The following is a 21,483-nucleotide window of genomic DNA, read 5'->3' as shown; positions in this document are numbered from 1 at the left end:
AAGCTCAAAAAAAATGTGCAAAAGAGCACCAAGAAGCACAAGCTTTAAGGCAGATAAAAGCAGCTTTTGAGCTGCAGTGTGCATGAGCCCTTATTCCCAACTGATGGACTGTACAATCTGGGTGGTACAATGGTTACATTTTTTAGCAATCTAGATAAATCATATATAAAAGCAGTTCTCAAAAAGGATATTGGGGAACTGGAGAAAGTGCAGAGAAGGGCAACCAAACTGATAAGAGGCATGGAGGAGCTCAGCTATGAGGAAAGTTTAGAGGAACTGAATTTATTCACTCTTGAGAAGAGGAGATTAAAGGGGATATGAGCAACATGTACAAATACATAAGGGGTCCATATAGTGAACTTGGTGTTGAGTTATTCACTTTACAGTCAACACAGAGGACAAGGGGGCACTCTTTACATCTAGAGGAAAAGAGATTTAATCTCCAAATACGGAAAGGTTTCTTCACAGCTGTGAGAATGTGGAATAGACTCCCTGCAGAGGTGGTTATGGCCAGCTCAGTCGATTGCTTTAACCACTACAGATCCGCGCTATTGCCAAATGACGGCATCAGCGCGGACCTACATTTCCGGGACGACGTCTATTGACGTCGTCCCGGATACGAGCGGCCTGCGCGCCCCCTGAGGGGCGCGCGCGGCGCGCTCTGTGATCGGCGAGTCCGTGAGACTCGCCTGATCACCGATCCGTGCAAGGGGTCGATCCCGACCCCTTATCACGTGATCAGCTGTCAGCCAATGACAGCTGATCATGTGGTAGAACGGAGCCGGTAATCGGCTATTATTCCTCCTCGCGCTGACAGCGCGAGGAGAGAAAAAAAAAGCCGATCACCGGCGGCCGTGATCGGGACATCAGTCCCGATCACGGCCAGCAATACAGCTGACCACCTGCCCCCTGCCAGTGCCCACCTGCCCACCGCCGTGCCATCCTGAATAAAAGTAAGTGCCCCCCATCAGTGCCCCCATCAGTGCCCATAGTGCCACCTACAGTGCCACCCACAATGCCACCCACAGTGCCATCCAGCAGTGCCACCAACAGTGCCACCCACAGTGCCCACAATCTGCCTCAAAGGTGCTGCGACCCAGTGCCGCCCATCAGTGCCCAGCAGTGCCGCCCATCAGTGCCCAGCAGTGCCGCCCATCAGTGCCCAGCAGTGCCACCTATCAGAGCCACCTATCAGTGCCACCTATCAGTGCCCATCAGTCCCATCTATCAGTGGTACCTATCAGTGCCCATCCGTGCCACCCATCAGTGCCACTTATCCGTGCCACCCATCCATGCCATCTTATCTGTGCCCATCTTTGCCCATCAGTGCCGCCTTATCTGTGCCCATCGGTGCCGCCTTATCTGTGCCTATTAGTGCCACCTTAACTATGCCTATCAGTGCCCACCAGTGCAGCCCATCAGTGCCCACCAATGCAGCCCATCAGTGCCCACCAATGCAGCCCATCAGTGCCCACCAATGCAGCCCATCAGTGCCCACCAATGCAGCCCATCAGTGCCGCCTAATCAGCGCACTTCAATGAAGGAGAAAAATGACCCGTTTGCAAAATTTTATAACAAACTATTAAAACATGATTTTTTTTATTTTTTTTTGCATCTTTTTTTGTTTGTTTAGCAAAAAATAAAACTCCGAGCTGTAACTAAATACCACCAAAAGAAAGCTCTATTTGTGGGAAAAAAATGATAAAAATTTCATTTGGGTACAGTGTTGTATGCCCGCGCAATTGTCATTCAAAGTGCATCAGCGCTGAAAGCTGAAAATTGGTCTGGGACTGAGGGGGGTTTAAGTGCCCAGTAAGCAAGTGGTTAAGAAAGGCCTGGATTATTTCCTAAATGTACGTAATATAACCGGGTACTGACATTTATAGGGAAAGTTGATCCGGGGAAAATCCGATTGCCTCTTGGGGGATCAGGAAGGAATTTTTTCCCCTGCTGTAGCAAACTGGATCATGCTCTGCTGAGGTTTTTTTTTTGTGGTTGAACTGGATGGACTTGTGTCTTTTTTCAACCTAACTATGTAACTATATAATGTGCTTTGAAAGAAAGATAGGGCAGGATCGGCGTCATAGTGATCACTCTTGACTAATAGCCTGCCTTACACAGACCCCCCTCCTCCACCATTTACTTATTGAACGCACACCACGCACAATTGTACCATAAAAGGATGTGAACACTATATGGACTTGTACATTTGAACAATTGTGGTCTTCTAAGTACCTTACTTATATTTGACCAGACCATTACTAGCTGCCTTACGAGCAATTATCTAAAAAAAAAAAAAATACATAAATAAAAATAAAAGTATAATTTAGCTTTTGTTTACAAAGCTCGTGTTTTATAAAGGATTTTAATTGCTTATATAAAATATATTTCTATTTACATATCAACCATATTTTACAACATGCGTCCAGTTTGCTAACATTCTGGGCTTGCTAATTAGTAAGCACAGCACCGCCTGTATGCAGGCCCTGTACAATGGACTAATCCAAATAGTCGGTTCCCCGCTAGACAAGCAATAGGCAATTAGCGGGCCTCCAGCTGTTGCAAAACTACAAGTTCCATCATGCTTCTGCCTCTGGGTGTCATGCTTGTGGTGGTCAGGGTCTTGCTATGCATCATGGGACTTGAAGTTCTGCAACAGCTGGAGGTCCATGGGACTTGTAGTTCTGCAACAGCTGGAGGTCCACTAATTGCATATCCCTTACTCCAAGACATTCACCATCCGCGTAATTTCATCTCCTGTTAATCAGCTCCAGTTCATAACAGTTGCAAGTTTTGAGCCTATAGAAAGTTTTTCTTTTTGCGGCTGCGAGTGGTAAATGGGGAAAAAAAGTTAAAATTGAAAACAATATGAATATACTGCTAAATAAAATATTTTAAGCTACTGAACAGAAGGAATAACATGAATAAATTATACATTCTCCTTTAGGATCATGGCACAAGGAAGAGATCTGGATATTTTGTTTGTGTGGTGAGATGAAGCACAGGAGAACAAAGAGCAGTGTGTACTCAGGAGTGATGAATGGTGTAGCAGGTAAGGACTTGCCTCCTTATAATTACCTATAAACATAACACCAGTCTGCCCAATTCCAGCACTCCTCCCTCCCTCTATTCTACCCAAGACTACGCAGAATGGTACTCTATTCCGCTCAGCTTAGCGCAACACAATGTGACATGGGTCAAACATAAATCCTACCAACACTACACATGAGAATAAACAGCTGTGCAGTCAGGATACAGAATTATCTGTCAACTTACATAATATCATATTTTTTCATATTATCTGCAGCATTACCCAGGCTGAGGAATCCAATCCAAAAAGCAAAATAAATGAGACTCTGCGTCCTTGTAGTAACAACTAGTTGGTTTAAATTTCTGGTTTCAGCCGAGGCAAGGACACCGCTATTAGCCAACATGTTGGCCTCATGATGCATATAGGGAATCTCTGATAACCAGGCATGGCAACACATAGATCAAAAAGAAGAATTCAAACCAGTTAATTGTTGGAAATCTTAGCCCTTGTACACACGGTTGGAAATTCCGACGGAAAATGTCCAGTCGGACCGTGTTGTCGGATAATCCAACCGGGTATGGGCTCCATCTGACTTTTTCCCGTTGGAATGTGCGACCAACAAAGTTTGAGAGCTGGATATAACACTTTCGGACAACATGATCCGATCGGACTTCGTCCGATCGTTTGTAGAGAATTCCGATCGGACAAAGTGCCACGTATGCTCAGATCAAATTGCGAGACCAAAGCTATTGGCTACTAGCCTGAACGTAATCTCGTCGTAACGAACGAACATCATCACGCTCTGAACGATCGGATTTTCCCGACAACCTTGTCCGACTGGATGGTGTGTATGCAACACCATTTTCGGACAAGATCCGTCACAAAAAATCCGGCGGATTTTGTTGTCGGAATGTCCAACCGTGTGAACAAGGGCTTAGACTGGCAAGGATCTACAGGGTCAGACCAATGAAGCCAACATTTGGTAGATATACAAGCCATCATTAATAATTTTGATTAAAAAAAAACCCATCTATGCATCTGTGTAGATTTGTTTTCCTTAAATGGTACCTCAATCAGTCATTATATTAGCCTCCTACAACGTCCTGTACAGTAAGGCCCCTTTCACACGGGGCAGATCAGTAATGATTTGCCCCGTGATGATTTGCTTGCTCAGCGGGGATCGCTCCGTTGTCCCCGCTGAGCTGGCGGCTGACAGGGCGGTCTCCGCACACTGTGCAGGGACCGCCCTGTCAGCTCTCCGCTCTCCTCTATGGGGGATCGGATGAGCACAGACCGTCTGTCTGTGTTCATCCGATCCGCTCTGCGGACGGATAGAAAAATAGGATTTTCCTCCGTCTGCAGAATGGGACAGTTGCGGAGGCGGACAATAGCGGGTGTCTGCGGATGTTCATCAGCAGACACCCGCTATCCCATAGGGATGCATGCATGTCCGTATTTCATCCGCAAACGGATGGATAAAATACGGACATACTGTCCGCATGTGTGAAAGGGGCCTTAGATTCAGTTAGGAGACGAGGATGTAACATTGTAAGTTGTTCAAGGTCAAGTACATCTTTCACACAAAAATAACAAACAAAAACCACATAGTAAATGCAGCAACAATGATCTTATCAATGTACTATTTGAAAGGGAGAAAGGGCACAAGTAAAAGAGGTGGGACTTCCCATATTTATTTATTAAAATGCTTAACCTACGCAGTCTTACCCAAAGGCCTTGATGCGCAAAAACAAAAAAGAACATTGACATTAAAAGACATTAAGAAAACCAACAAACCAGCAAAGCAAGATACAGAATAAAAGCCAGGGAGTCTGTCTATCACACGCCAATTAAAAATTAGGTGACTCCAAAAGCTTGTACAAAAGTATGGTTTTCAATTTCTTTCGAAACTTCCAAGAGTCATTCTCAAGTCTCAGTTTCAGAGGCAAGGAGTTCCAAGCTACAGCTCTTTGTACTTCACTCGTTCTCCCTCCACATTTTTTCTTTCTAAATTTTGGAATCTTCAGTATGGCCAAGTTTGCTGATCTTAAGGACCGGGTAGGCACAAAATTTTTCCTTCAGATACTCTGGGCCACGTCCATGCAGTGCCCTTGAGAACACATCACACTACGAATATAGATTAAAATGGTTCTCTATTAAGTTTATACAGATAAAAGATGCCCAATAGCATACAACAATGCATTTATTACCATACAGCAGGGGTCCCCAACCCCGGGCCACGAAGGCTGCACTGTCTGAGGTGTGACAGGCGAGCAGAGATATGACCACCCGCATGAATCACCGCTGTTCCGCCGTCACAGCGGAGCCGGTACACTGCTGGAGGCCCACCCACATCACACGGTTATCCCTCACTCAGAACCAACCACTCCAGGCCTGGCTCTGTGTACAGTGAACTAATGCTTCCACCTGTGCTGCCACCACTGATGTGACAATCTGCATCTGGTGGCAAGCGACAAACCGCATCTGGTGGCAGGCGACGTGTCCAGTGACAAACCACATCTGGTGGCAGGCGACGTGGCAAGTGACGTGGCAAGTGACAAACCGCATCTGGTGGCAGGCAAGGTGGCAAGTGACAAACCGCATCTGGTGGCAGGCAAGGTGGCAAGTGACAAACCGCATCTGGTGGCAGGCAAGGTGGCAAGTGACAAACCGCATCTGGTGGCAGGCAAGGTGGCAAGTGACAAACCGCATCTGGTGGCAGGCAAGGTGGCAAGTGACAAACCGCATCTGGTGGCAGGCAAGGTGGCAAGTGACAAACCGCATCTGGTGGCAGGCGACGTGGCAAGTGACAAACCACATCTGGTGGCAGGCGACGTGGCAAGTGACAAACCGCATCTGGTGGCAGGCGACGTGGCAAGTGACAAAGCGCATCTGGTGGCAGGCGACGTGGCAAGTGACACGCTGCATCTGGTGGCAGATTCTGCATTATGGTTAGTTGAACTATTTTATATTACAATGGAATAATAGATTTAATGCTCTTCAATCATCCTTACACCATGGTGTTGTGATGATTGAAGCCATCCCCTCCGACAAATTGACTTACATATTATACATGCTTGAATGGTTCTGAAGAAGCGGGAGTTCCACGAAACACATCGACCAAAACCTTTTTATTCTATATTAATTGTGTGACGTGTTCTGTAAAAGTCTCACCCCTTTTACCTGTGCCCTCTCTCTCTTCCATTCAATTTGGGATGATGCCAATGAGAACACGACATGATATGGCATCTCATTCTCAGTCCACATGATATCTTTCTTACAATAAATTTACAATTTCCTTTTTCACCGAAGGCTCCAAAGTATTGGCATCACCCCAGGTCCATACCGAGGTATGTACATTCTTCTATGGAGCTGGCTTGGTGAACCATAACTCCTTTGATGTTACTACCCTGATGGGTTTTTCTGCTGCAGTGTCAGGTGGTACTTGTAGGAACTGAATAGGAGCAATCCTACAACAGGATGACATGGCTCACCCAGTAATTCAGGTAAGGCCGTGGTGGTTTGGATTTTCGGGGATGTGTATACAATCATGCTTCATGTAGCACTCTAAACATGGTCAAAAATGTGGAGTTAGCCTTTAACGCTCTACTGTATTGCTCAGAAATCAAACAAAACCTTCTAAAGTTCACCATAAGCCTTTAGATTTATCAATTATATAGTGCAGCCTGGCTAGATCAAAAAAGGATAACATAATTTAGGGAGGTCCTCATATTACATCAGTTTGGTTGTATAGGTATCATGATATGGCAAGCTTAATATAGAAAAAAAAAAAAACTTGCTGATGGAAAGTGATGACCTTCACAATACGCTGCTTCTTCGCTTTTCACCGTGTTAAGTCGTTGACCCAGCTGCATTACTTTAACTGTATATAGGTAAAGTGAAGTCAAGGAACAGGCTACATTCTTTTGCAGGGGTGACTGGATCACGAGAAGTCGAAACAGATTTTGAAATATATTGGCAGATAAAACCATTCTTTCAAAAGGTATTTAAATAAGAAAGCCAAATTATAGGCATTCCGCAAAACTCATTGTTGGGGGGAGTTATACCATCTAACAATTTATTTCATTTCCGCTCTCTGGGACTTTAATAGCAATTTCTGTTCAACTTCCCCTTTAAATAATGATTGAGCCATTACTAAAATCCCAAATTACTTTGCGACAATGCCATGTATGAGCTGGTGTATCCTCTGAGCACTAATAGATAGATAAACCTGTTAGTCACAGGCAGCGCTAAGCTTAGCAAACTTCCAATGCCGGCAGCCACAAAGGATTTGCAGTATTTTAGGAGTGCTTTAACACTTCCATCACTTGTTAAATCCTGGGACTAATGCTGTCACTGCCAACAATCGATCATTTTATCCCTCCCCGCTCTGGTCAAGTTTAAAAATTAGGATTGTTAACTGCATTTTTTCTGGCCTTGTTTGAGTAAACAAAGCTGTGTAAAATCCTCTGGGCAATGCCGGGACAAGGTCATCCAGCGCCCAGGGCAAAGATGCCAAACTGTGCCCCCCTTTCCCTTAGGGTTAGGGTCAGGGTGCCCCCAACCCCTGCAATAAACCATTGCGCCAGGGGCAGCCGTCCCTCCTGCCCACCCCTTGTCCCGGGCCCTGCCTCTGGGGTTCCTGCTAACCTGGTGTTCTAGGAATGCTGTGTAAATGTGAAGAGCAGTAGTCTCCAAACTGCAGGTCGGATGTGGCTCTTTGCATGCCTTTATCTGGCCCTTTCAGGCATAAATCCATCCACTGACACCAATAATGGGGCACCATTCCGCCTGCTGACACCAATGATGTGGCACCATTCCACCCTTAAATACCAACAGTATTTAGTATGATTACATAAATGTTTATATCATGCTATGTCTCCTTGTATGTACTCACGCCTGTATTTTCATATAAACGTTCTAGCTTTATGTCCAGAGCTCATGTTTTAATACATTAATGTCCTTTTTGTAGTTTTACTTAATAAAAACTTATACTTTTCTAAGGAAGGAGAGAATAATTTTCTTTAATGTTTTGCTGGCAATAAAACCCCATGGGGAAACCTTTCCATTTCTCGATCATGAGAGACTTACCTAAAAATGAAGCTTGATTCTCTCCCTGTGCCTTAACAAACACCCCAAACCACCACAAAAACGTGGTACCCTCTTCTAGTTTAGAAACCTTAAATGTTATGGCCGTATTCGCAACTAAGCATTCCCAGTATGCAAGCAGAAATGCGTGCTTCTGCCTGCATTTCTGGAAACGTGCTGAAAACACGTCAAAATTCCCACTGCACTTGTAGTGCCCTTATTAATGGCACCGCAAACATGGGTAGCAGTCCCAAATTTGTGATGTGGCAAAACTTGCTTGGCTCAGTGCCAAAAGAAAAAAAAAACGACATGGGTTACGTTTGCAACATTTTCACGAATAGGGTAGCCCATTTACTTGAATGCGGTTGCCTGACAAACCAAATAACGCGCTTAAAAAAAATAAAAAAATAAAATACATGTTGCTTAAAGCTGGTGTACACAAAAACTCATTCTCTGTTTCACAAATATTTAAAGCCCAACTCAAGGCAGAGACTCCCTATTATCCCTCCCTCTCATTCTCTTTAAGCAACCCTATCAGGCTTTAGATTTTCTTACCAGTTTATTATACCCACCTAAGACCCCCTGATGACTCTGTTTCTGCCTGTGAAGACCACCAATTTAATCTGCCCTTGGGCTGATGTCAATAATAGATCCTGAGAGAACCCATTCAGTGGACTGCAAATGGAAATTGTTTGCATCAAAGAGATAGTGTTGTGGATGCCCAATAGAAAGACTGCAACAAAGGGAAGATCGACCAGTGCTGGATGATCATGTGACCATGGCTTAAAGCAAGTGACCGGGAGGACCGGTGGGGAGGGGTTAGGAGGGAGGTGTAAAGAGGGGGGTCATTTTATCCTGCGTGGGGTTTATTATGGTTGTAAAACAAAAGTAGTTATTTTCAAGTATAGTTTTATTAAATTTTATTAAATTTTCTAATGAAATTAAACCTTTGTTATGGTGTCTTGTGCCCAAGGCATTACCATTTTGTTACCTCTTACCCCACCCCACCCATGTTGATAAAATTCAAACTATGCACCCCAACTACCCCATTACTTATATTTAACCAAATAAAAAAATAAAATAAATGTTTTAATTCACAACAAAGCAAGTATGCACAAAAAAGTGTCATAAGGAAGTCCACCATATCAACAGCAGCCAACTTTAATTAAAAGCCATCTTGATTAATTTGCAATTTTAGTGCAACCATTAACATTCAACTATACAGCATTTTCTAAATAAAGAGAACACAGGAAGTTGTTGTTTGGTCTAAAGATAGGAGGAGGAAGAGCCTGGATCCTTCCCATAGAGAGATTCAGAACCGTTGTAGCAGAAGCTTTAGCGAGTTGATTTCCATCCAAAACGTAGAGAACAGTTTTGGGTGCGCTAGAGCTTTAAAATTTTTTTTGAATAATATAGATATAGCTATATCTCTATCTATCGATATAGCTATATCTCCATCGCTATGGCTATATCTCCATCTATCGCTATATCTTTATCTCCATCTATCGCTATATCTTTATCTCCATCTATCGCTATATCTTTATCTCCATCTATCGCTATATCTTTATCTCCATCTATCGCTATATCTTTATCTCCATCTATCGCTATATCTTTATCTCCATCTATCGCTATATCTTTATCTCCATCTATCGCTATATCTTTATCTCCATCTATCGCTATATCTTTATCTCCATCTATCGCTATATCTTTATCTCCATCTAATCGCTATATCTTTATCTCCATCTAATCGCTATATCTTTATCTCCATCTAATCGCTATATCTTTATCTCCATCTATCGCTATATCTTTATCTCCATCTATCGCTATATCTTTATCTCTATCTATCGATATATCTATCTATCTATCGATATACTATCTATCTCTATATACACGCACCATTTTGTAATCAAATGTTATAAAAATACCTTTCCATGTCAATCTACAGCTGCTCCAACATAAAATGGTCAAAATTTCAATGCAATATTTCAATGTCCCCACTTTCATGCTTGGCTCATTGATTTAAAAAAAAAAAAAAAAATTGCAATACGTTTTAAATAAAATTTTAGGCATCCGCTGCAAAAAGAAATTAATTTTTGTCAAGATACTCCAAGGCCTGTCTACTAAAGTGATGCAGACACTGCAGCTTTCCTTTTAGAACACTGATATTTGCGCAGGTTATTATAACGACTACCGACCCCCCTCATTTACAAAATCAGTGAAAAACTGCTATTTATTCAGAACAGAAAAAGGTAGAAATCTGCAAAAAACTGTTTGCCAACATTCTTGCAGTGTACATTGATCACCTGGAGGGGTTTGTTTTTTGACTCAATAAAAGTGGAGTCACACTTAAAAGGCGATTATTAAAACACACGTTGATGAAAATCTCACCCGAAATGAACTTCTGCGGAACAGAGGAACTTAGCAACTATGCAATAAAAAAAATGTAGAGGCTGTGTGGAAAAATTTGAGGTATTTGGAGCTTAGGATTGAAAACATTTTAATCTCCGGCCAAATTCATTAAAATGAGATGGCTAGAACATGCGGACCTCTAATGAGACTTGTTTGGCTGTTGGGAAAAAAGCTGGCTGTAGGCATTATTACTTGTATTAATGAAACTGCCCTCTTCCCGGTCTATAGTTCTCCCAGAAAGCGAAGCTCAAGCCCAAGAGCTATACACACTCTTTAAATACTTACACGACTGCCTTTTGACATGCCAGAGGTTTTACGAATCTGTGCAGCTAATTTCAGTATTTAAAAAGTATCTATTTCTTGCTACGACAATGCAGCCTTCTATGTTAATGTGCATCTTCAACTTATTCAGTGGACAATGAGCCAGCATAATCACCTGTCCAGTTAGTAAGGAAGTGATCCAAGAAATAGTAAATATTAACTATGAAAACAGAGTGGTCTTTATAGCGATGTAATGTGGCAGAGGTACGTAAATCACAACAGTTAGTTTCTTTCGGTACCGGCTCCCATTTCTCAATCCTCACCTAGGCAAGGGTGACATCGCTCATTCTGCCCTTCGCCCCACCTGCAGCCTAATAGGACACAACACAAGTCCCAACAGGCTGCAGGACCAGTCTGCCTGCTCTGTAAGATCTCAAGCAGTCGCAGTGGGGAGTCTGCTGTGATTTTTTGCAGGAAGTCAAAGCTGGAACCAAAATCCAATATGGTGGCACCAGGCACCTGCAGCCTTGATAAGAACTGGCTGCAGGAAGACAGCACTGGAATCTATGGACTGATAAGTGCCCGATTTGTCAAAGTCAGCAAGCTACGCTATTTATAGTTGACTTAATTTTTTAAAAACTTCTTTAAAAAAAGTCTTTATGCCCTGTCAGCAAAAATCATGTGACCAAAGTACAGACATTTAGTCATGTGACCTACAGTAAGGGGAGCACAAAGCAGCAGTTTCTGCAGTAAAATAATACATTTTCCATGTATGCATTTTAAGTCAGCTGGAAGACCAAGATGGGTAAAATTCAGCAGATATCTGCTTTAATAGAGTTTAAAAAAAATGCAAAAAAATAAATAAAAAGGAACCAGAGGGTCACAATTCTCCCCACTTGAAAATATGTCAGATGCTAACCCTAAAAATAATAAGGGACAAGATTCACAGAAATGTATTATTTACTGCACTCCGTTATGTACTTAAGAAGCACATATGCGGTTTATAACCTCAAATAAAGCGTTCTATGTAGCATATGTCCAGTGACTTCAAATACCAGACTAAAGCCGGACATACACAAGTCAAATTCCGTACAAATTTTCTTTTCGAAAATCACGAAAATTTTGTGATCAGATGGTGCCCAGCCCATTAATTTCAAAATTGGACCAACGAAGCTGTCATTTTCACTTAATGTCACTACAGAAAATAATTTGTGGCTGGGAATCTTTTCAGGTCACAGCTCATGCACATTTCTTCTTCAATTATATTTCTCACACGTTTCTCCCATGATCAGGGCAGGACTTAGGGTGGTGGGGGCCCCTGGGCTTGAGTCACTTCCGGGCCTTACCGTCTAGACATTACAGTATTTATCAGCGTATAACACGCACCCCAAGTTTAGGAGGCAATTTTAAGGAAAAAAACTTTTAGGGAAGTTTAAGGGAAAAAAAACTTACATTTAAATGCCCATCAATGCAGCCTTATTAGTGTCCATCTGCAGCCGTGTCCAGTATCATTGCAGCCTTGTCAGTGTAGCCTTGTCATTTGCAGCCTTGCCCCAGTGTCATTTGCAGCCCTAAAGTTTAAAAATGGAGCCGCCGAGATACAGAGTCCTGTGTATCTTGGCAGCTTTTGGGTCCTCTCGGCGGCTCTCGAGTCTTCTCGCAGTCCCGAGCGGAGCCGAGAGTAGCCAAGAGTACTTGACTCGGCTCACAGTCACGCCCAGTCCCTGTGTTATGTCCATCATGGGGCGGGACTTTGAGCAGAGCCAAGTACACTTGGCTATGTATCTCTGTGGGGCCCCCTATTGGGCGGGACCCATGGGCTTGAGCCCAGTCAAGCCCAATGGTAAGTTCTGCCCTGCCCATCATTGATCAGAAATTAGTTTTGTTTTTCAAAAAACTTCCAATATGTCTGTTCACTCAAATTTGACGGACGCACAAAAATGAATGACGTGAAATTCAAAAGAAAATTCTTAGTTACGATAGTCGTAAGAAATTCTTTCAGAATCCAACCCATGTATGGGCCAGCTTAACACCGCGAGGATGTGGCCTGTGTGAGACTGTAGCTAAAAGTCTACACTCAAAAGTAGAACCTGTTCAAATAGACTGACGCCAGAGAAAGCTGACCCAATGTATGGATAGTTGGTTTGCAGTTATAAATATTCTATATCATCAACAATAAATTGTGAACAAACCAAGGCTTCCTATTCCTTGGTCTATAAGTAAAAAAATAATATAAAAAAACACCAGGGCAATAGCAGCCACACAAATTTTGATTGCTTTGAACAAAAACCTACCCCTTTCTCTGGTGTTCCCGAAATGACCACCATTTCACAGATTTTCCTTTTAAAACCCAAAGTGTCAATAGTTAGCATAAGCAACTTTTTATTGCACGACATTCCATTATCTATTGAAAAGATATAAAAAGTCCCTCTTAAGGCATTTTCTTACAGCAGCAAAAAGCATGTATTCCAGCTTTATGGAAAAGCACGGTGGCTCCAACCAAATCACAATGGATGAGTAGGGTATCGGAGATTCAACAAATGGAAAATTTGACTAGGATATCAAGAGAGCAAGAAGATAGGTATCACGAAGTGTGGAATCCCTATATTATATATAGGGAACAAAATCCCTAGATAGGGATCCTTAAGAGGGGGGCAGGGGGAGGGGAGGACAATTTTTTTTTCTCTTTTTCTAGTCTTACTGTCTTTCTTTAATATTTGTGTTTCTCCAAGATAGATTAGGGCTATCCCAGGTTAAGGAAAATGCAATAGTGAGTAGAAGGTAATATGGAAATGTGATAGAATAAAAATTAGGCACGATTAAATGATGACTGTTTCTGTGTTAAATACAAGATGAAGTTGTGGTTGTGTTTATATGTAACGTTGTATCACTATATTGTGAAAAAAAATAAAATAGTTAGCATAAGCAAAACTAAATGACTGCCAGCAGGGGACAAGTACCTTTTAAATAACACCGATTAGAACAGGGGTGGACTGACAACTCATTGGGCCCCCCGGGCAATAGGAGATTATGGGGCCCCCAGGCAATCAGAGATTATGGGGCCACACAGTATACAAAAACACACAGACACAGTATACAATCACACAGTATACACATACATGTACACATAGTATACGCAGACATGTTTCTATTGGCTGAGAAGGTACTGGAGATGATTTTTACATACTGTCCCTGTTTTTTCTGAGGCTGGCAACCATGATGGGGCCCCCTAGTGGCCTGGGGCCCTCGGGCAGTGCCCGAGTGGCTGAACGGTCAGTCCACTCCTGGATTAGAAACATAACCTTGTAGATAAACCAACAAAATTTCTGTGTTTGCAAAACCCCCCACCCCATGGAAATGAGATGTCATTTTGCACACAATGTACTAATGTGTTATGAGGCTATCCGAAGACATGACAGGGGTCACAAAACATTTGAGGCCAACTCAACTTTCGTAGAGCACTGTAAGATCGAGGAAAAGTCTGCAGTATAAAGCCCAGTTCACACCAGTCCTTAGGCACGTTTTCCCCGTTGCACTTCAATGCTCACCATCAAGACTCCCATTATATAAAATGGTGCCTGATCACACCTTAGTGTTGCATCACTTAAAGCTTGTTTCTCAAAACACAAAACAGTACATGAGCTTTTTTTGGGGCAGTCGCCTGCTGTTTTAGGCCCCTATAAACTTCAACTGGAGCATCAGAAAAATATGTGAAAACCTTTTATTTTTTTTTTTTTTTTTTTTTTTTTTTTTTGCACGATTTCTTGCCTCTCGTTCACCTAGTATGTAGCTTTTCATTGGCTAAAACAAAAAAACATACACCTGAAAAATGCAAGTACAAACGAGCATAAAAAAAAAAAAAAAAAAAGGCTCAAAGAAACACAAGCTCAAGTGTGAACCTAGCCCAATGCCAATGGGTAGATTTAAGTTACCTGTCCAAAGTCCCCGAGAAATCTAGATGAATTATTATAATCCCCTTTATGATCTGTGTGTGGACTGACCCTTTTTCCAGCAACTGCTTGTAAAAACACTTACACGCGTGCTGTATCAGATAGTACAAAAAAAAATAAAAAATCAAGGATCATATTAATAAACTTAAAGAAAAAATTATAATCGCACTAAACCAGTTATATGTGAAATGTGAATATACGAACAACCTCGCCTATAAGTCAGAACCACACCGACCATGGAGTTACCCAAAAAACGGCGTGAATCAAAGACAAAGAGCGGAGGCTATATTCCAATTCACTGTGCTATATTATAAAACAGAGTGCCTACACCAGGGGTGCCCAACCTTTTGAAGAGCGAGGGCCACTTAAGTGAATTGGTAACTGGTTGCGGGCCACAATGAGCGGAGTGGGAGGATGACAGGTCCGTGTCCACAGACACAGCCCACTCTACTCTATGGGCCCTCTGATCCAATCTGATTTGTCCAGATGGAAGGGGCAGATCCCTTTTTTTTTTTTTTTTTTTTTTTTTTTTTTTTTTTTTTAGGTAGGCGGATGTGAATAGACACAAGTCCGTTTACATCTGCTGCTCCATAGAGGTGAATAGAAAGTCCGATTGGGTCAGACCAATCGTGAAAGGGGCCTAAGGCTGCTTTCACACTGATGCGCTGCTATTTACCCAAAGCAGAGGTGCAGCTCAGGGAACCTGTGGATTTTCTGCGGGTTATCTGCACTTTACCATAAACTTCTATTATATCCTGTAGGTGTGGCGCACTTTCTAAAGGTACAACAAACCTGCAGGTAATAACAGAAGTCTATGGCTCAATGCAGGTAAACCGCAGCTGCACTGCACCTGCGGATCAGTTTGAAAGCAGCCCAGTAACCACTACAAAACAGATATATCCATATCTACTGTGAATTTAGTAGTAAACTTACCTTTAATATCTGCCTTCCATTCTGGTATCGCTGGCTGTTGCTGTCCCAGGCGGAGTGCATTTGGCATCACTCCGCCTGTGACAGAAGCGGGCACCATACACGAAGCATTGGCGTATGTGGCTCTGCTCCGCAGCCACTTGCTTCCACTACCAGTGGCTTCATTCACAAAACTGCTGCTCTGGGATGGCTGGTTGGCAACCCGTGATCTGGGCTTGCCAACCTGCCATCTTAGAGCAGGAGGTCGAGGGCCACATCAGAGGGCTCCGCGGGCCACATGTGGCCCCCCGGGCCACTGGTTGGGCACCCCTGGCCTACACCAAACATATGGAAAACAAAATGATACAAAGTCTTATGAATCATTAAACAATAAATGTATGCATTTCCACAAAAAACATAAATGAAAAATTATATAAAGTCAAAAATATAGCATATAAGCAAAACAATCTTTAAATAAGAGTCCAATTATAAATGGAATCAAATGTGTATAACATACACCCGTGTAAACCTAAAAGATTATGTACTAAAAAAGTGAAGTCCATCAATAACTGAAGTGAATCTTCAAATTTTAATGTGAATGGTGTTGAATCCACCCCCGCAACACAAAGAGTTAATTCTTACCAGAAGCCCATGATCCCCCATTACAGAGGATCATAGAAAGCCTGTAATGATGATACACTCTACTAGACCGCTCAGGCAGTTCTGCTGATCTCCTGACCCCTGATAAAGATGGCACACTCTCCACAGCGCAAAAAGTAAACCCAGTACTCGTCAGATCATCTCATTTTAGACCAAGACTCATGGATGTATGTACATAGCATGAAAAGATATAAAGGCTCCAAATAGTGTAAAACCTTTAAATTTATTGGGGCAAATAAAACATCATAGTGCATTTACAAAATTGTTGCAGTAAGAAAGCCTTAAGTCCGGTGCGCCGGCCGTCACACACAGGGACAAAACCGTCTTTCCTGGATACTCCAACAGCAAACACAAAGTGACGTCAGCGCGTTGCTTCGCCCTACGCGTTTCGTAATGGAATTACGTCATCCAGGTCCAGGGGCTGACAAGTACTGGGTTTACTTTTTGCGCTGTGGAGAGTGTGCCATCTTTATAAAGGGTCGGGAGATCAGCAGAACTACCCGAGATGTCCAGGAGATTGTATGATCATTACAGGCCATGATCCTCTGTAATGGGGGATCATGGGCTTCTGGTAAGAATTATATCTTTGTGTAGCGGTGGTGGATTCAACACCGTTCACATTAAAATTTGAAGATTCACTTCAGTTATGGATGGACTTCACCTTTTAGTACATAGTCTTTAGTTTTACACGGGTGTATGTTATACACATTTGATTCCATTTATTATTGGACTCTATTTAAAGAATTTTTTGCTTATATGCTATATTTTTGACTTTATATAATTTTTCATTTATATTTTTGTGGGAATGCATAGATTTATTGTTTGACGATTCACAAGACTTTGTATGTATGATTTGTTTTCCATATGTTTGGTGTAGGCACTGTGTTTTATAACATAGCACAGTGAATTGGAATATAGCCTCCCCTTTGTCTTTGATTCACGCCATTTTTGGGTAACTCCATGGTCGGTGTGGTTCTTCGTATATTCACATTTCACTGGTTTAGCGCGATTCAAATTTTTTCTTTATTCTTGTTACTGTAGTAATGCTATGCAAGAGAATCGCAGCTTCCATTGGTTTTGCATAGAGACCCTTTTTAATTGTAGGTTCACTTTATCGAGGGCATCACCTATAGCGTAGCGCAGTTTCTTTTCCAGTTTTTCCCATATCAATAAAGTTATTCTAGAATTCTGAATGTACATACCCCATTTTCAAGACGTTTTTCACCGGTCAGACTATTTCTCTGGTTTGGGGCTTGACGGGCCGCTAAAAAGAAACATAAGAATGTGATTAGATGTAGAAACAAGGATTTTAGATAGTAGAGTGCTACTGTCAGATAGACAATGCGACAGAGACTTCATGTTGCCTAAATAATTTTCTTGCTTAAAAAGTAACTCCACTTTCGTTAAGAAAAAAACATTTCTCCCCTGGGTAATCTATGTACATTGTAAAGATTTTAAACAAACTTTGTTGCAGATTCCTGCTTTTTTTTATTCTAAAGAGCGAGTGGTTTTTCTGTGTCCATGTGCCAAGTGCATCTAATGGGAGTGGTTTCAGAATGATCAGCCAGCTGCTGCACTTGCAGGGCTCTAAATGAGGAAAACTGCAGGGTCTGCATTCGTTTAGACGTGATTTCCTATTGGGAGTATCTTAGCAAAAATTACATTCGTGTTGTAGGGATGCCAAAAAAAACAAAACGGATTTGCATCTCATTGCAGACTTCTGGGATAATCAGTGAGCCAATCACACAAACAGGAAATTATGTTTCTGGGGGGCATTCTGTACATATTCTGTGTATAGAACACCTCCAGTAGCCATATTGCATTCCATTTAACTGAAAATGACAGCTCTACATATTTAAAAAGGAAAAGTAATTTTTAATAACATTCAATCACAATATGACTTGTGTCACATTTGTTCAGGCTAAAAAAATGTTTTGCTATTTTTTCCCCATGAAGGTGGAGTTACCCCTTAAGTTTCCTTTCCGAGGACTTTAGGAGCCAACAAGTTATACTATAGCTATACTATATTTTTGTTGTCGGATTTAGATATGCTTTAATCAACTTACACAGGCCACTACAAGAATTTTTTTTTTTTTTTTAAAGTTCAGCTTTAACTAGAGATATTGAACTAAAGAAATATGCAAAAAAAAATAAAAAATAAAAATAGAAGACTGGCTTTTTTTTTTTTAAACAATTAAAAAGACCTGTAGATGGTTTCCTGCGATACAGCCTGAATTTTCATTTGCATAAAACGTTTGCCGATACTTTTGTCTCCTGCATGCATAAAACGTTTAAAATAATTTCTTTAAAAAAAAGAAAGACTCAACTTACACAAGTTTGTACCATTAATGCAGTATATCAATGACCCGATTTAAATAAACAGATATAACCTCTGCCTGCAGCAAGACAAACTGCTAAGCTTAAGCGTGCCACAAGGACCGAGTGCCTTGGCACGAGTCCTGCTATACATCAAGCTTTAAAATGTCATGAATATAAAGTGAGATGGCAGTCCGCCAGACCACAAAACAAAAAAACGGCTCACATTCCTACCCTGCGCTAACGTGATGCTAGCACTCTTACTGCCTGGAAACAGTCTGCTTTTATAGAAAACAAGGAAAAAAAACTCCCAGCCCCCCCCCCCCCCCCAAAAAAAAAAAAAATGTAAAATAAAAAATAAAAAATGATGGTCTTCCTATTTAAATTATGAGAATACAAAAAAAAATATATATATATAATAATAATAATACTATAGCCCATGATAAAAAACAACAAAAAAAAAAAAAAAAAAACACACACACACCATAATGGTTTGGGTCAGTTTTATATATTCTTCGTTTACGTTTAATCCATTAACATTTTATTTGCTTCCCCCCCAAACCCTTTTTTCACAATAAAACAGTGCAAAACAATAAAACAATGCGTGAACAATTATTACCAGAGCAGAAAGAAAATGTTTTGTGCATGGAAGTCGCCGGAGAGTGTCAGGAATTTGAGTTGAAACCTCATCCCTTTCAATCTGGACACATATGAATATTACACAGATTCCAAGGCAAATTAAATACATAAAAGGCATTAAGTGAGTTTAATTACCACCTTAATCGGCCACAGAACCTGTATAATTAATATCTGTTCGGGTTTAAAGGGATGAGGTGGCCACCCTATCAGGAATCTGCGCTGTGCAGCACATTCAATATAATTTTGGGAGCAGGCATACCAAGATCTAATATCATTCTTTATGGCCACTAACCATAGATGAGTATTAAAGTGGGGTGCCTCCTAAAAAGAAAAAAATAAATACTGCAGCTGCTGACTTTTAATAAATCGGACACTTACCTGTCCCAGGGTCCAGCGATGCGGGGGAACGAAGCCCCCCCCCCTCGTTCACCGCTCCGCTCGCGGCGCCGTCATTTGTACTGTGGGCACCCGGATGTGGCTTCACAGCCGGGCACCCACTCCGCATGCGCGAGCGGCACAGGGCGCCGTGATACGCCGCACAGTCATCTGGGACACATGACAGGTCCCAGAGGACTGTGCGGCGCGAGGGGAAGTGATGTCACCAGCCCGGGCAAGGAAGAAGGTAGACTACGAGGGACCCCCTAGCAACAGGTATTTAGAGGTGAGTAAAACATTTTTTTCTTTCCAATTTTTTTAAGACAAGGACAAGGATCCAGACTTTGATCCTAATTCAATGATAGTCAATGGGCTGAAGTAAGATCAAAGTCAGACCAAAATAGTACAGGGAGCATTTTCAAAGTGGGGCCGACCAGTTAAGACGGCTCCCATAGGGAAACATTGATTTTCACACATCATGCGACATGAGCTTCCAAATGTCAGAGCGTTTGTCGTACCAGTGTGAACCCGGCCTAAAAGCAGATAAGGCACCATGTGAGTTTCATTACCGCCTTAATCAGCCTCAGAACCTGTGTAATAATATGTGTTTGGTTTCAAAGGGATGAGGTGGCAACCCTAATCTTACTGTTTATTCACAAATCAGACACAAGCAGTGGCTGATGTCTTCCTATTGAATGGGATGTGCGGAGAGCATCCAGGGATTGTTGAATATGATAATGTGCTATTTCTTTGCCAACCAATCCCCTCCCCCTCCTGAGCTAAAAGCCGACACAGGCATTAAATGTGAGGGGGGGGTTTGAGATCTGAGGAAAAATCAAAGCCCAGGAAGTACCAGAGGAGGTGGTGGAGAGGGAGAGAGGGAGAGGGGGAGAGGGGGGGAGAGGGGGAGAGAGGGAGAGAGGGGGAGAGAGGGAGAGAGGGAGAGAGGGAGAGAGAGGGAGAGAGGGAGAGAGGGAGAGAGAGAGAGAGAGAGAGAGAGAGAGAGAGAGAGAGAGAGAGAGAGGGGGAGAGAGGGGGAGAGGGGGAGAGAGGGGGAGAGGGGGAGAGGGGGAGAGGGGGAGAGGGAGAGAGGGAGAGAGGGAGAGAGGGAGAGAGGGAGAGAGGGAGAGAGGGAGAGAGGGAGATTATTCTACTGCAGCTGACTTTACAGCCTAGAACACAGACAGGAGAGCTGCCGGAGATGAAGAGCGTGCACAACTTCTCACACTGCCTCCACTTCCTGCTTTAAGTGTGTTGACAGGTTGCTATGGAAATGGAGACTTATGGAAAACATGCCTGTTATGGTTTGCTGCTTAGGGGTCTATCCGTTTGCCAAGATCGGCCACATGTTAAAGAGAAGGAGTGACTGAAAGAGTGGGCAGATTGCTGCAGTTGTATCTTCCCACTCTAAATGTTCAAACAGAAAGAGGACCGTTAGGGCTTAATGTACACAGGACGTTTTTACAACCTCTCCTGAACGATTTAACTTGACAGATCGTAACCCATGTTTAAAACGTCCATTTTGCCACATTTACATGCCACGTTTAGCAAAATATTTAGATTTTTTATTTTTTTTTCAAAATAGGCAAAAATGAAAAATGCCTGTAAACGAAACACGGCTAAACGCGAGTTACGTCTGAATTCATTTTTTGCCTTCAAGCCTATAAACACAACTGCCTAAAAATGACATTAAACAAACCTGTGCGTATGTACACAAGATAACATTGGATGAGTTCAGGAGCAGCTGAAAAAAAGCATCCAACTGCCTCTGAGGCCGGGTTCACACCACAGCGATGCGGGAACGCCGCGAATCCGCGGCGTTTTCCCGCATCGCATGACTCCCGCCGG

General features: G+C 42.4%; 1 protein-coding gene across 5 annotated transcripts in view; it reads right to left on the bottom strand.

Annotated features, from left to right (window-relative positions):
* Nucleotides 1-21,483, bottom strand: part of PPP1R13B (protein phosphatase 1 regulatory subunit 13B) — a 198,284-nt gene that overhangs the window by 91,308 nt on the left and 85,493 nt on the right. For all 5 annotated transcript variants that reach the window (XM_077467577.1, XM_077467575.1, XM_077467576.1 and 2 more), the window contains exon 4: nucleotides 17,508-17,569. In XM_077467577.1, the coding sequence (XP_077323703.1) occupies nucleotides 17,508-17,569 (62 nt within the window). The remainder of the gene's footprint in view (nucleotides 1-17,507; nucleotides 17,570-21,483) is intronic.

This window comes from Lithobates pipiens, unplaced genomic scaffold (genome assembly GCF_037356315.1).
Source record: "Lithobates pipiens isolate NorthernLeopardFrog02 unplaced genomic scaffold, aLitPip1_a1.2 Scaffold_57, whole genome shotgun sequence".
NCBI classification, from domain to species: Eukaryota; Metazoa; Chordata; class Amphibia; order Anura; family Ranidae; genus Lithobates; species Lithobates pipiens.
The sequence above is the reverse complement of the archived record's forward strand: the minus strand, read 5'-3'. Positions and strand labels throughout refer to the sequence as shown.